Source organism: Fusarium oxysporum, chromosome VII, assembly GCF_013085055.1.
Source record: "Fusarium oxysporum Fo47 chromosome VII, complete sequence".
Classification (NCBI taxonomy): domain Eukaryota; kingdom Fungi; phylum Ascomycota; class Sordariomycetes; order Hypocreales; family Nectriaceae; genus Fusarium; species Fusarium oxysporum.
Window position 1 is genome coordinate 2,595,467 of NC_072846.1, and position 16,250 is coordinate 2,611,716.

The window sequence follows — 16,250 nt, forward strand, 5'->3', positions numbered from 1 at the left end:
GCCTGAACTGCCAGGTTCACTATATGGCCGTGGCACCGGATTCTACGGGTCTTGGCTTCCCAGTCGACGCCCTTCTCCTGGAGATAATTGGCGAGTAAGCGGCATGTTTTGTCGTTTGATTCATGGTTATCACCAGTGTAGAATCCCACCTTATTCCAGATATTATAATCCCCGAGCACGTGCTGAAGAAGCTTCCATTGTTCGGTACCACCGTGACTACCCGGCCCGTCAAGACCTGGCAACTCCGACAAAGCTAATAGTGCCTGCAGCGCTTCCTTTGCATCCGGATCTACAAATTTGACGCATATCCCAAGGAAAGCTTTGTGATTTGGAGCAGACCACACGTCAGCAGAGAGATGAAGTTTCCATGGTGTAGACTGCAATTTTCTTCGCAACATGTCTTTGTGTACACGAAAGGAATTGGAGACAAGCTTCTGTATGGAGCCGTGAGAAAGGCTGATGAGGTCATCTGCCGCAGGATTGACTGCAGAAATGAGCGCATGAAGCTCTGGCCAAGAACTGCAGTTGTAAGAGAGATTACGGACAGTCACGAGCTGAATAAGTGCCTCCAACGCTGCTTTGTGATTGATGGCATGTCTCAGAGTTTCTTCTCGTTTTGCCAGTTGCTTTGCAGCATGCATATCGCCGGCTTTGGCGAAAGCATCCTGAATCAGACGGTCACGCCGTTTTTTAATCGGATGTTCATGGGCTTCCAGCTCAATGCCGTGTGTCTTGAGCAGATGATTCCGAAAGGTCGTTGAAACGGTCGTGGAGTAAGTCGGACTTACACAATGCATGCAGTAGTAAATCTTCTCATTTTTGCGACCGCAACGAGATGGCTCCGAATTGAGGGGCTCACGGGCGTGAGCCCAAGTATTTGCGGTCGTTTTACGCTTTCGAGCCATGCGCTCTTGGACATCGCCGCTTGAGAATCGAGGGTTCGTGCTGAAGATTGAGGAAGAGCACAATTCGCTTGTGGACACTGGAATCCCCGCAGGGTCAGTGGAAGTGGACGTCATCAGCGAGGACATACGCAGCGTCCCTACACAGTGATGTTGGAATTAAAGAAAGAGTGGAGAGTTGGAAAATCGCCCCTGAACGGGATTACCACAGGGATCAAATTTTTTCCGCCGTATTGCCATACTTATGGAATACGACATCCCCGTATGGAATATGGATTAACGCGTATGGATTATTCCATATGGATTAATTAATCCATACGCGTATGGATAGAAAGCCTGGCCCAGAGCAACCGGAGAGGAATACAAGCAATAATCGACAAGGTCCTGGACTGTGAGAACGCTGCTGAAGTTATTGAGGATCGATCTGAACTTCGATGTTTACGAAGAATCGATGGCAAGTGCATTCTGGTGTTGAATATGCTAAGTCGTATTATACCTATGCTTAATTAGAATTTTCTAGGACTGGTAGGATGAGCATCCGAGCTATGGCTCTCGAGCGTCCTACAGCAATCTTTCCTGAATGAGGCTGCTTGCGTATGTTTATAATGTTATCGAAGTATCTGGTTATCTTGATAATTACCCGGACCTGTTCCTCTCTAATAGTAGATTGCCCCTATTCTCCCACTCAGCAAGACATGCCACTGATAGCATCGTCTGTGGATAGTCCGTACCAAGTACTCGTTGTCTTATACCTACACAGTTCCGCATGAGGGCTAGAGCGTCTCCAGTCCGGCCACTGACTTTCCAGGTAATGGCTAGATTATGCATACTCGTTAGTGTATCGGGATGCTCCTCTCCCAGCGTCCTCTTTCTCGTCTCTAGTACTTCTACCTCTAGCTCTTCTGCCTCCTTCCGTCGCCCCTGGCGCCAGTATATTGATGCTAGGCTAGCCATGCTCGACAGTGTATCGGGATGCTCTTCTCCTAGCGTCCCCTTCCTCATCCTTATTACTCCTATTAAGAGCTCTTCTGCCTCCTTCCATCGCCCCTGGTTTTGGTGTGTTAATGCTAGATTAGCTATAGTTGTCAGCGTATCGGGATGCGCCTCTCCTAGTGTCCTTTTTCTTGTCTCTAGTACTCCTACCTCCAGCTCTTCTGCCTCCTTCCATAGCCCCTGGCGCCAGTATATCAATGCCAAATTGGACATACTCGACAGCGTATGAGGATGCTCCTCTCCTAGCGTCCTCTTTCTCTTTTCTAGTACTCCTACCTCCAGGTCTTGTGCCTCTTTCCATCGCCCCTGGTTTTGGTATGTCCATGCCAGATTGGCCATAGTCATCAGCGTATTAGGATGCTCTTCTCCTAGCGCCCTCTTGCTTGTCTTCACTACTCCCACTAAGAGTTCTTCTGCCTCCTTCCATCGCCCCTGGTTGCTGCATAGTAATGCTAGCTTGGCCATAGTCGTCAGCGTATCGGGATGCTCTTCTCCTAGCGCCCTCTTGCTTATCGCCACTACTCTCATTAAGAGCTCTTCTGCCTCCTTATATCGCCCCTGGTTACTATATATCGATACCAGATTAGCTATAGTTATGAGTGTATCAGGATGCTCCTCTCCTAATATCCTCTTCCTCGATGCCACTACTCCTATTAATAGCTCTTCTGCCTCCTTCCACCGCCCCTGATGCCAGTATACAGATGCCAGGTTGGCTATGCTCGTCAGCGTATCGGGATGCTCTTCTCCCAGCATTCTCTTCCTCATCCTTATTACTCCTATTAAGAGCTCTTCTGCCTCCTTATATCGCCCCTGGTGCCAATATGTCCATGCCAGATTAGCCATACTCGTCAGCGTATCGGAATGTTCCTCTCCTAGCATTTTAGTCCTTGTTTTCACTGCCTTCTTGCTTAAACTTTCTGCAATCCTATACTTGCCGCTAGTCGACATATACTCTGCGCAATTTGACAGCAAATGGGCCCAGTCTAGCAACCCTTCAGCTGGTGGTTCCTCCCTAAACGTCGGCTCAATGTGAGGAAGTAAGACCTGACAGGTAGGCCAGGTCTCGAACGTGCCATCTGGAAAGTGTGTGGACATAGAGTGCAGAAACAGCTGCCTCCATCGTCCTTCGTTACCCGTCGTAGATATCCAAACTCGTGTGCAGAATTGTACCAGAGCATGCATCTCATATGTATCCCCTGTTGCTGTTACAGACACAAGCGAGTAGCCGCGAAGTATATCAAGATCATCTTCAAAATCGGCACTCACGGTATCTCTGTTAGCGTGGTCCGTCAGGTCGGTGACATAGTCATGAAGCATAAATTCAGGGATGCCCTGTGGATTGAAGAAGCTCATAAAAGAAAGCAGTTTCGCTGCAGATGGTCTCTCACGGCGTATCTGCTCAAATGTGACCTGCCATGTTACCACGACTGAATTAGAGACTGTTTCATCTCGTCGAAGATCTCCTGCATCTCTGTTGAGGAGGTTGCCCTTTTTTTTGTCGCTCTCCTGAAAGGTATCCAGATATGTCTTTACTGACACGCGGGGAGCGCGGCGGTTGATGTAGGCTGCTGCTTGAGTGATGGCCAGCGGAATACAATCTAGAGCCCGAAGAACATCAGTAGCAGCATCCCTGTCGAAGTCACCATCAAGCTTGTTCTGGAAAAGCTGAAGGCCTTGGGCGTCATCCATGGTCGGGACACTGTAGATAGCTTTATGGCTTCCTGTCAACCTTTCAGCAGCGTCCATGCTACGCGATGTAATGAGAATAGTTCCATTGCGGCGCTTCGGTAGATATGCCGCCAGTGGCTGCTGATCGGTCCTCGCAATAGTGTTTTCGTTCGCAAATCCGGTCACTGCCTTATCTCCGCTGTTATGGATGGGATAAAAGAGGTTGACGTCATCGGCATTATCCAAGATCATCAGCCAAGAGCCAGCTTCCTCTGTCTGCAGCCAGTCACGAACGAGCCTGAGCACGTCGATATCAGGATCATTTCGCCTTGGCAACTGTAGCCTCTCCGCAATGGCCCGGTATGCCTCCTCAAATCTCGGCTTCGAACTCGCGTGCACCCAGTAGACGCTGGTCTGGGGTGACTCGCCGTGGATGTGATGGGCAAACTGGATAGCAGCCTGTGATTTGCTTTAATCTGTCAGCAAAGGCAATCTATGAAACTGGATTATGTTTGCCATAGGCCATACCCAAATCCACCCATGCCTACAAGCGCTATGCGACTGGCGGAGCCCGTGTATTGACTCTGAAGCCATGTAGTAATATCCGGTCGATCGACGAAGTCGGGGTCTCGGTCGAATGGGACGTTGAAGCAGGGTATGCGGGCGATTGGTCTATCTCTGCAGGATTGGAGCGAGACACCGTCGAACTTTTGTTGGATGTCAAGCAAGATTGTACTGCGATGGCGTCAGTTGGTTCTGTCGATTTTCTGGGCGGTATGCTGACGCACGTTTGGTCGATTTGCAGACTTAACATAATGTTCTGCTTGTAGTGTTCTAAGTTGGCAACGATTCCGCTAACCTCTTTGCTATCGAATGGCCACTTAAGAGCACGGAGTCCGAGTCGGCGCATCGTCTTACGAGCTTTACCTGGATCCAGCCTGTTCTGCATTTGGACCAACTCTGACTTACAGCCATCGAGAGAGTCGATCAATTCTCGTGATATCGTAAGCGCTTGATTATTTGGACCGTATAAAACACGATGGACTCCTCGGAGGCATGTATCTAGGTCATTCAAACGGCTCTGGAGGTGTGCGATGTCCGCCCTGGCGTTTCCGACTGCGGTCGAGTATTGGAAGCAGAGCGTCGCGACTTTAGCGGATAAATCAATGATGGCGACGACACTTGCCGTGAGTCCAACCGCCTCGGCCATGGTAATCGGTGGTTTTTTTGGGCGCTAGGGAGAGATGTTTTCGAATTAAGCTTTCCTTAAAACCAGAAGCTCTTGGAGGGGGTTTTCAAAAGAGGAGGGGCTTCCGTCAGCAGGTGTCACGGTAGATGTGTGCTTAACCGAGGCTGTGGCGTGGCGGAGCAAGTCGCTCAGCTCCTGTGACAGCACGCTGCCTGCCGTTACCTTAAGCCAAGCTCAGGTAGTCACAAGAGGAAAGTACAAAAATAAGTCTCTAAGAGCATATCCGTGCCCAGAGCTTCCACTGCCGATACGCGTAGTGCGTTGCGCACGTGTTAAGGCATCTGTCCATCTATGGTCATCTTTGATATGTATACTCACGTGCATGATGATTATCAAACTTGGCCCTTAGCTTAGTGGGGGAAGTCAGGGTTGTCTGCCCAGCGGACGTGCAACGGGCCGTACCTCCCCCTCGCACGGACCGGGCCCATTCCACTAAGCTTGAAACAAAAAAAAAAAAAAAAAAAATGGTCAAGATGCTATTTTAATCGTCCTTTTCCGCCGCTCGAGACTGCCCACTTCATTACGTGATGGCATACCCTAGAACGGTCAACAGCAAGATATGTGCGCGACTAAGCACTTCCTTTGTCATCACACTTTCTTGGCATACAAATGTTAAGAAAGTCGCCCTGTCTACACCTAAATCCTTAACAAGTGCACAACAAACGCCTTAATTTGCGCTTTGCGCAGCCGCAAGCCGCGGCGATGGCTTCGTCTACGACGAACCCGCCCGCTGCTCCGGACCCTTTCGATTTAGGGATCCACACTCCCGCCAATCTGAACCGAGGAGCCCGTGCAGCCCTCTTACAGAACAGCCCTGCGGCCGTGAACGGCACCATTGGTGTTTCACCCGGTCCCAGGCGGATGGCTCAGACACCATCCTCACCACTCAATGCCTCTACCATTGCTGCTGCAGCTACGGAAGGAGCTAAGCGCGCCAGCCCCTCATCGACTTTTGAACAGCAACCAGTCTCTATAATCGAATCAGCCAATGATCTCGCGCGCGAACGCGTAGAGGAGTACAATGCCAAACTTATGGTATTCCAGGCCTTCTGCGCCAAGTTCGAAGAAGCCGCACAACAATTCACCACCGGACCGCAACGACGTTTCGCTCAACAGTTTGCCGACAGCTTCCTCGGCTCCTGGAAACGAGAGCTCTCCAGTGCCGGACCTACCATCCCCAAGCCTACCTACAGCAGCGTAGCCGCTGCCTCGCCTCGCACTGACCGTGACCGTCTAACCCACCGACAACAACAACATGGACGCCGACAAACAGATCCACCTCATCGCCAAGGGCAACAAACGACCATCGCCCCACCCCGACAAGACCTCCGCGTCTTCATCCGTCTAGAAGCCGGGGCTCCGGCCAGAGCCCACAGTAGCTATGCAATCCGAACCCTGATTCAGGAAAAAGTTGGAGTTGTCTCGGACAAGATTCGACAGGTGTTTGAAGTCAGATCAGGATGGGCCATCCTAGCTGCCGACCTCGAAACGCGCGACTTTCTCGCAGAGAAGCGGGCCGAGTGGGCGGCTGAGCTGGGAGCTATGGCAGTAGAAACGAACAAGGAATGGCACACTTATGTGGTCTCAGACTTTCCCAGAAGACTGACCGACTTTCGCGGCAATGAGGTGGATAGTGACAGCGTTGTCAGCGATGAGATAGAAATCCAGACAGGGCTCAAGCCCGTTGATATACGTACTGGGAGACAATTCTCGGATAATCCCTTGACCAAGACTCTACTTGTGTCCTTTCTCAAGCCCACCAAGAGATTCTGGTCCCTCTTTGGCAGCCGTGCAGCCAGACTCATAGACAAAACCGTCCAACCTAAACAGTGCAAAACGTGCTGGGACTACCACTTTGCCCGCAACTGCCGTAGACAGCCAGTCTGCCGACGCTGTGGCAAGACTGACCATATCGCAGACGGCTGTGCTGCACCAGAACAGTGCGTCAACTGCTTAGGGCCCCACGAGGCCAGCCTTCGTAAGTGCCCAGCTCGGCCGAAGAAAGTACGCGGCGTCCTTCGCCGGCTTACCAAAGAACAACGAGAACACGTCCGAATGGTGGGCGCGGAAACATACCGACAACGATATTCAGAAACACAACTAGAGACGCATATGGAAACCCAACAAGGAGCGACTGAGCTGCGAAGGGGCGACATCGGACTAGATGAACAGCCAGACGCTCACGCTCCGAGTCCAGCTGCGTCGGGAGCACCCTCGTGCATCATGGTGGCCACAGCTCCCCGGGCTACCTACGAAGCAGAGGAGGAGCCTGAGCATCATGGACTAAGCTCACCGAAGAAGAAGCGTCGTATAATCCTGACAAGCCGTACTCATGACTATGACCAGGAATAGGTACTCGCAGACACGAAAGAACGATAAGAAGCCACTCAAGGTCTTCCAGGCCAACGTCGGCAAGATCCCTCCGGCCCACGACTGCGCCCTGGCGCTAGCCGACTCGGAACGATATGACATTGTACTCCTGCAGGAGCCGTGGACAGCTCATACTAAAGCCCGCTGCCTAACCAAGACACATCCTGCGTACGACACGTTCACGCCAGTCGACATGTGGAACAGCAACGACACTCGGCCTAGAGTGATGACATATGTCCGACGAGACCCAAGACTTCTGGCTGACCAGATTCGCCCCTTTGAGACACGTGACATTCTTTGGATCACAGTCAACGGCATGACGATAGTCAACTTTTATCGCCAGAACGACGAGAGGGACGCCCTAGACACGCTATTTCAATGGTCTGTCCCGGAACGTTGCCTCGTTGCTGGCGATTTCAATGCCAGACATCGTAGCTGGCAAACAGGCCAAACTACGAACCGGGGCCAAGAGATAGCAGGATGGATGTCTGAGAATGACCTCAGCCTTCTCAATACTTTAGACATCCCAACAAACCCGTACGGCAACACAATCGATCTTGCCTTTACTAACCTACCACTTGCTGAAGCTATCGTCGAGGGCCATCTCGCCACCAGCTCTGACCACTTCACGCTCAGCCTGACTTTCCCAGACGTCAGATCGACTCCGGTGCAGCCAGGCAAGATTCGAGTGACGACGGAAGACGAGCTTAAACGATTCGTCGAGATCGTAGAGCTTGGCGCTACAGGAATACCCCTGACAGATTCGACCCCCGAGGAGCTGGACGAGCTTGCCTCTTCACTTGTGAGTCTACTAACAACAGCAGCAAAAGCGTCTGGGAGGCCCGCACGGAAAGGCGGACGTCCGGCTCCCTGGTGGACGGAGGAGTGCGCCGACGCCGCGGCTGCTTTTCGAGCCATCAGAAGAAGCTACCTGCTCGGCTTCAACCAGGATGTTCAGATCGCCAAAAGAGGCTTTCATCGTGTGGTCCGTCGGGCCAAGAGGCGCTATTGGCGTAACCTCATCGATGGCTTCTCCAGCAGTAGCGATGTTTTCAAAGCTGTCCGGTGGCTAAAGTCCCCAGGAGCCTTCCAGCCGCCACCTCTACAGGTCGATAACGTCGTGTATGAAAGCCAGATGGATAAAGCCAACGCACTCCGACAGGCCACGCTTGAACGAAGAACTGCGGAGGACGACATCGCAAACGCATGGACGCCAGTATTCCCACCTAGATCGATCCCATTCTCTCCCGAAATCTCTCTGGAGGAGGCGCAATATGCGACTTGTTACACAGGCAATACATCCCCAGGGTCGGACAACATCACAGTCAAACTTCTTGAAGCAGTATGGCATATTATCGGTACACACGTCCGTCGTCTCTTCGAAAGATGCCTTACCACAGGCCATCATCCAAAACCATTCAAGGAGGCGGAGGTGGTCATGATCGCGAAACCGGGACGCAGAGACCTCACAGAGCCACGAGCGTGGCGACCTATCTCACTACTCTCCTGTCTTGGCAAGGGACTGGAACGACTGATCGCACGCCGCCTAGCCTGGGCAGCGGTGCATTACAACGTCCTGCACCCACAGCAAGCTGGAGCGCTCCCCAAAAGGTCTGCGACAGACCTGGTGACAGCTCTGATCCACGATATCGAAGAAGCGTTTGCACGCAAGAAGGTGGCGACTCTAGTCACAATGGATGTCCAAGGTGCTTTTGACACCGTCATGCGCAACAGGCTCGTCCTGCGCCTTCGTGAGCAAGGCTGGCCTGACTATTTGGCTCGTTGGGCCGGCTCCTTCATGAGCGGCCGGTCTGCGCGTGTCAGGTACCAGGGTACCGTCACGCCCCCTTCTCCCCTTCAGTGCGGGCTCCCTCAGGGATCGCCGGTATCACCGATACTCTTCCTACTCTATACTGAGCCAATCTATCGACTAGGCAATCCCTGGGGTCGCTTCGGCTATGCAGATGACACTGCCATCCTGTCAATAGGCGACACAGTAGATGAGACTACTGCCATAGCATCCAGCTCCATCGCAGAGATGGTGCGTTGGGGCGCGGCAAACGGCGTCTCCTTCGACCCAAAGAAGACCGAAGTGATGCACTTCTCCCGCAGTAAGCTCAGGACCGCGCCGGCAGTACGTCACGGCGATGTCGAGAAACACCCCGAGTCAGCCCTACGCTGGCTGGGCATCTGGCTTGACAGCAGGCTATCGTTCCGAATCCATGTAGAGAAGTGGGCGGCGAAAGCGCAAGCCGTGGCCTACCATCTGCGAGGACTCACCAACACGAAACACGGCCCGCTGCCGGCTGCCGTACGAAGTGCCGTTAGGGCATGTATCGAGCCCGTGCTGCTCCACGGCTCCGAGGCCTGGTACCCGGGCACATCCAGGCCGCGATGGAATCAACCCAGTAAAGACTTACCTTCAAGCAACCAACATCTCATACAGAGAATGACCAAAGCCATGAACCAGGCCATGAGAGCTATACTTCCCGTCTGGAAGACAACACCTATTGCTGCTCTCCACCGAGAAAGTGGGATACCGCCAGTCGCGCAACTCCTTGAATCACGACGACTCCGATTCTCTGCACGGCTCAAATCGCTTGATGAGGCTCACCCTCTGGCGAGGCGAACGCGTCCGCCCAGCCAACCTGCTTACCACGACCTCATAAAACGAAGATATCAAGCACAGACGGAAAGTAGCTTCCGAACACGTCTTCGACGCACAGATGAGCTCCTTGCGCCGTGCGCGCGACCGAAGCTCATCCAGCGATGCTTCAACCAAGAACAAATGCCACCGCTGCAGACAGCGTCGAAGAAGGAAACGGCCGACGCTTTCCTCCGTTGGGTGCAGTCACTCGATCCGCTAACCCTAGTAATATACTCAGATGGCTCTCTCTCCTCTCAGGGAGCTGCCAGCTACGGCTTTACTATTCACCAGGGCAACTTCCCCCTCCTCGACAGGTCAGGTCGCCTTGGCCCGGCCGAGGTCTTTGATGCTGAAGCTGCAGGAGCACTGGAAGGCCTTAGAGCCGCCTTAACCCTACAAGATTCAGCAACACAAGACATCATAGTCTGCCTAGACAACCTCGCGGCCGCCACATGCCTGCGAGGCGCACCGTCTGACTCCTCTCAGGGCGTCTTTCTCGAGTTTCAGGCACTAGCGGCATCGCATGGAGCCACACAGGTACGCTGGGTGCCAGGACACACTGACATCCCCGACAACGAACCGGCCGATAAACTGGCCAAAGCAGGATCATCAGCCCCCGAGTCTGAGGGAGCCCAGCCAACACTAGCATACTTGTGTAGGATCGCAAGACAGAAACCGAAAGAAGCATTCGAGACATGGTGGTCCACTGCCGCTCCTGAGCAGTACAAGAGACTCAATCTCAAGGCAACCACAACCTGTCCGCTGGAGCTCTCGCTCCCGCGGGCATCCTTGCACCATCTGCTGGCAGCGAGATCCCTCCATGGGGACTTCGCCGCATACCACCAGAGATTTGACCACATCGATGCACGCCTGGTCTGCTCATGCAAGCGACGTAAAGCACCAGACCACATTTTTTACTGCAGAAAGGTACCGCCGCGTCATCGGATGAGGCTGTCACCCTCGCCGAACGCGGCGGTCAATCTGGCAATAGGACAAGACTTCACTAAGTTCACCAAACTGTCTAAAGCCAGCGCTTTCTTTGGAAAGATCTGCCCTCACTATTAGACGAGAACGACCTGGGACGCACTTGCATCCATCCTCCCCTCTTTTACCTCTATACATCTCTTTTGTTACACTTCTTCCCTTCCTTACCTGTTCTCGGCCAGATGAAGGGCGCTAGCACGCCTTTCATCTGACCGCGATCACTTGAAGGTAGCCCTGAGGTTACCGCGCCTAGAGGCTCACGATCGCCTGACAAAAGGCTTACCTTGCGGCTATCATTCATCAGCCGCGCCTGATCATCCCGCTGACGGGTAACAGGCTCGATAAGATGCGCCGTCTGTGCCGTTGATATGCTGGATAGTGTGTGGTCTATCGACGCGTCTGCAGAATTGGATTTCATAGCATTTTGTATTTAGCGTGCAGATAGGCTCCAATTTCTCTAGCTCAGCACGTCCTGTGCCCCAGTAGGGGACTTTGGGGCCTACGGCCCCCCGGACGAAAAATATACATACATACATATATACATACGACACCCTCGCCGCTTAAACTCGAGCACTCCAGATATATTTTGGCGCCAATCTTGTGAGCAACTATCTCGCCTTCATGTTCAGTGACGAGTCGCAGGGGACTCTCTCTTATCTCCCCGATCGCAGTTGGGTCTTCCCGAAGGTCCTTCTTCTAGCCAACAAGAACAACTGGAATGCCAGGACATAGGCGAGTAGCCTCCTTACTCCACTATCAACCCTGGCTTATTAGTTGGCTTCTATGAGGTGTTGGGTAAGAATATCGAACCTTGCACTTGACATTATTTAACGAGCAGAGGTCATCGACAGAGAAACCGATTAGAATGATATTTGCGTTCGAGTATGCAAGTGGCCTTAATCGTGCATAGTCTTCCAGCCCAGCCGTGTCCCATAAGGCAAACTCCCCAGCTTGTCCATCCACTATACAATTAGTTATATAATTCTCGAAAACTGTTGGAACCTGGCTCGTTTTTAACACCTCAGTCGTTATCATTCGGTGATGGTTCCTACATAATGCTTTGTATAAGTTAGGTAAATCAAATGTTTGGACGAAGGGAAAGGTTTACTGCTGGAAAATTGCCAAGAGTGAACATGCTTAGCAAGCTTGTCTTGCCGCAAGCACTGTCTCCAATGATAACAAGCTTCCTGGATCCTTCAGGTTAGCGATCAGCTGCGCTATATCGACATTATAACCGCTTGAAGCCAGAGTGAGCTTCGCACGGTTGCAGGGGGGCCCCATAGGGACACGGGTACCCGTGGCTCCAAAATTTTCACGGGTACCCGTGGGCATTATGTAAGCGTCGACGGTTAACGCGAACAAGTCGCGTGTCTGCTTCAAATTTCTCTACAGTCTTTACGCTACTTTCAGATATTCGTCCGCAGCATGGTGGAAAATGGGGTCGAGCGGAACGGCTGCTCGTTTTCCAGAGGACTGTCTCCCTCCTGAATGCGAGTACACATCCCGAGATGCCGTATTCAAGGCGATTAATAACTGGGCAGCACCACGGGGCTATGCCTTTGTTACTGGAAGGTCCCACAAAGAGAAGACCGGGAGGCTTACGGTTACGTTCACTTGCGATCGAGCCTGTCGCCCTCCAGATGCATCAATAGAACGAAGACGGAAGACAAGCACCCGAGGCACAAGCTGCCAGTTTTCTGTGCTTGCAAAGCAGAGCCTTGACAAGACCACATGGACTTTAAGGCACCGTCCAGATAGCCGATTCGCCATTCATAATCATGAGCCAACCTGGCACCAGTCTGCTCATCCAACACATCGCACATTGTCCGACAATGATAAAACGACGATCAGTGGTCTCACAAATGCCGGGGTAGCGCCAAAGGATATTAGAACTTATATCCGCCAGAAATCAAACACCATTGCAACCCAGCAAGACATCTATAACCGCATTGCAGACAGCAAACGCGAGCTATGTGAGGGTCAAAGCACTATACACGCCTTTGCCAACCAGTTGGATAAGGAAGGGTTCTGGAACCGGATGCAGCTCGATTCACATGACCGAGTTACAGCAGTATTATTCGCCCACCCGGAGTCATTGGCGTACCTGAAGGCTTATCCAGACCTGCTCTTCTTGGATTGCACGTACAAGACGAATAAATATGGAATGCCGCTCCTCGATATCATCGGGGTGGATGCCTGCCAGCGATCTTTCTGTATCGCCTTTGCATTCTTGAGTGGCGAGAGCGAGGAGGATTATACCTGGGCTTTGGACCGACTTCGATCAATGTACGAGCTTTGCGGAGCAGCCCTCCCGTCTGTCATCCTCACGGATCGGTGCCTCGCTTGTATGAATGCTGTCGCTCGCTGCTTTCCTACTGCAATTTCGCTTTTATGCCTCTGGCATGCTAACAAGGCAGTCCTCCGCTACTGCCAGCCGACCTTTACACGCCATGACCAGGGGCTGGAGGCTCGCCGCGAGAGTCTCAACGATTGGAACGAGTTTTTCAATTGCTGGCATTCGATTGTAAGATCAGCAGACGAGGAGACCTTCGATCAGCGCGTCAAGGGGTTGGAAGAGCGCTACCTGCCGCAATATTTGGAAGAGGTTGGGTATATCAAGACCAACTGGCTTGATCTCTACAAGGAAAAGCTCGTTAAGGCTTGGGTGGACCAATACCCTCATTTTGGCAACGTAGTAACCTCGCGGGTCGAAGGTATCCACGCTCTCCTGAAGAGCCACCTGAAGAAATCTACACTAGACCTTTTCGAGGCTTGGAGGGCCGTGAAACATGCATTGCTCAATCAACTAGCTGAGCTACGATACAACCAAGCCAAACAGCAATCACGTGTGCCGATTGAGCTCTCTGGAGTTCTCTATAGTGCTGTACATGGCTGGGTATCTCACGAGGCTTTACGCAAGGTCGAAGAGCAGCGGAAACTGCTCTTGAAAGAAGACCTACGTGCTTGTACCGGCGCATTCTCTAGATCTCACGGTCTCCCTTGTGTCCATATGCTCAAGACCCTACAAGAGCAGGATCAGCCCCTTCGTCTGGAGCACTTCCACAGACACTGGCATCTTAGTCGCCCCGGGAGCCCTCAGCTGCTGCTTGAGCCTCGTCAGCACATTGATCGAGCAGATAATAATTCAGCCAAGCCACAGTCGAGCATTCGGCGGGAGCCTAGTGCGTTCGAGGTAGTTGAGGCAGCTATACAACCCAGAGCGCAGCCAACATGCAGCAAATGCCACGCAACAGGTCATAGAATGAGTTCAAAGTCATGCCCTTTGCGGCACACAGAGATTTCACAACGGGCAGCAACAGATGTGCCGGTAGCAACACCAACGTTGACAGCCATGTCTAATCCGCCAACAGTAGCCGAGACTTCCACAATCGCGTTGTTGCCAGCGACAACTAAAGGCCTGGCAGCGATAGAATCATCGGTGGAAGCGGTAGCGGTAACACCGGTACTGCGGTATGATGACCCACGAGCTATCTACCAGAGATATACTGCAGCAAGAGAAGATTGGTACAAGGCGCAGCCGCCTGGCAGCACCAAGACCGACCAGCGGTATCGTAAGGCGATGGGTCTACCTTTACAATATAGTAAAGCCGATTACGACTGGTGCCTCGACTGGAAGCATATGACTAGGTGCTGTGAGACGCCAACAGGCTCTAGGGAATGGACCAAAGAAGAGATGATGGCCTATCTTGACTGGGACAAGTCAGAGAACGATCGTCTCGATGTCAAAGTAGCCGATGAGATAGTAGTCGCACCTTTCTCGAGCAGACGAGGGCCAGGGGAGATATGGAGAGCATGTGAGGAAGATAGTAAGGAGCAGCAGGCATTGTATTCAGCTCTATAGCCGTAGTGGTAGTAGAATTTGTTACACCCGGGAGAACGGCCTCATAAGGCCATTTCGTATACCAATCTGGCCGCGATCCCTCCGCATCAATCCGGTCTGCACAAACCCATAGCCGTTTCTCGTTGTAGTTTCGTAGTGTTAGCCATCGACGCTTACATAATGCCCACGGGTACCCGTGAAAATTTTGGAGCCACGGGTACCCGTGTCCCTATGGGGCCCCGGTTGCAGGGCGATGATGACAAATAGATGGTAGTATACCTACGAATGGCGTTTGTATGCTTCATGTCGCACTGAGCGTGCTTAAAGGGTTAGAGTGAATATGATGAGCAGCAGCAAATGTGTTGATTGATGTCTTAAGTTGTCTCTTGTGCGGGGTATTCCATCCCGCACAGTTACTTAAAGCATATCCCTTTGAGTGCCACAGCCCTTCAGGAGGTCACTCGCCCCACTTTGCTTAGTCATAAGGTCGGTACGTGCGGGGTACCGGCAGTTCGTAAGATATTTGCTAAGTCTGTAAGGTAGCTCTTTGTAGCAATTAAAGCTGCTGGGACTTTTACTGTCATATAAATTAGTATATAAGGAGAAGTACCATTAGATTCATTAATTTTGATTGGTCCTAGACCCCTGTCGTGACCCCTCTGAAGGGCTGTGGCACTCAAAGGGATAGCTAGATTACTAATGCCTACCCTGCGACACAACCCCCCCCCCCCCAGATTTCACTCTGTATCAGATCCCTCCACGGGGACTTCGCCGCATACCACGAAAAATTCGACCATGTCAACGCGCGCCTGGTCTGCTCATGTGGCCGACGCAAAGCACCAGATCACATCTTCTACTGCAGAAAAGTACCGCCGCGTTGTCGAGTGAGGCTCACACCCTCACCGGATACAGCAGTCAATCTAGCAACGGGAAAAGACTTCACCAAATTCATCGACCTGTCCAAGGACAGCGCGTTCTTTGGAAAGATATGCCCTCGCCATTAGGCGACGGCGACCAGAGAAGCACCCGCATCTCTCTTTCTCTCTTTATTTTCTACTCATCTCCTTTGTTCAATCTCTCTCTTTCTCTTTTACCTGTTCTTGGCCAGACGAAGGGCGTACCAGCGACCCCAGGATTAGAGCGAGGCAGCCGGTCGATTTGATCATTGATAACGATACCCGGTGGCTTTCTCAACTATACATGATTAGACGCGCCATCATTCTTCGACCATTCATCGAACAACTCGTCTTGAAGCATCGTCAACAGTGGGAGCAGGACAACAGATCAAAGAGGACAGGGAATCTCAGAAAGTCTGCGAGGGAGCCCCTGATTTGCTTGGAGGAAAACCAGCTTATGGTCAATGACTGGGTAGTCCTGGAACACCTGGCTAAGCTTCTTGGATTCTACGAGGATGCCGTGAAGACTGTGGAAGGCGATGGCCAACAACGCAAGCGGAAAGGAGGGTGGGTTGGCTCGTACGAGAATATATGGGAGGTTATCCAGGGATTCGAGTTCTTGTTGGAAGTGCTCGAGGACTATAAGCAGCTTGCTTCTGAGATACCCGACGCGGAGCACTTCCGAATCAATGTTAATCTG

The 16,250-nt window shown here is 52.1% G+C and overlaps 3 protein-coding genes across 3 annotated transcripts; all 3 read right to left on the reverse strand.

Moving 5' to 3' along the window:
- Positions 1 to 1,571: 1,571 nt before the first annotated feature.
- FOBCDRAFT_100923 (uncharacterized protein) lies at positions 1,572 to 2,864 on the reverse strand (the record flags this gene model as incomplete). Its single annotated transcript, XM_059607693.1, has 1 exon — positions 1,572 to 2,864. A coding segment is annotated over one exon (1,293 nt), but the record flags the coding sequence as incomplete, so codon positions are not given.
- A 14-nt stretch (positions 2,865 to 2,878) lies between these two features.
- On the reverse strand, positions 2,879 to 4,781 carry FOBCDRAFT_296142 (P-loop containing nucleoside triphosphate hydrolase protein; the record flags this gene model as incomplete). The annotated part of the gene is made up of 5 exons (XM_059611880.1): positions 4,533 to 4,781; positions 4,352 to 4,490; positions 4,092 to 4,298; positions 3,162 to 4,032; positions 2,879 to 3,097 (listed from the first exon to the last, which is right to left on the reverse strand). Exons 1-5 carry the CDS (start codon positions 4,771 to 4,773, stop codon positions 2,879 to 2,881), a joined length of 1,677 nt encoding a protein of 558 aa, XP_059467590.1. The 5' UTR covers positions 4,774 to 4,781.
- Positions 4,782 to 11,275: 6,494 nt separating this feature from the next.
- FOBCDRAFT_251857 (small GTPase-binding protein) lies at positions 11,276 to 13,265 on the reverse strand (the record flags this gene model as incomplete). The annotated part of the gene is made up of 4 exons (XM_059610974.1): positions 11,276 to 11,509; positions 11,624 to 11,815; positions 11,922 to 12,000; positions 13,261 to 13,265. The coding sequence occupies 4 exons, from the start codon at positions 13,263 to 13,265 to the stop codon at positions 11,276 to 11,278; spliced, it is 510 nt and encodes a 169-aa protein (XP_059467591.1).
- Between the last annotated feature and the right edge of the window lie 2,985 nt (positions 13,266 to 16,250).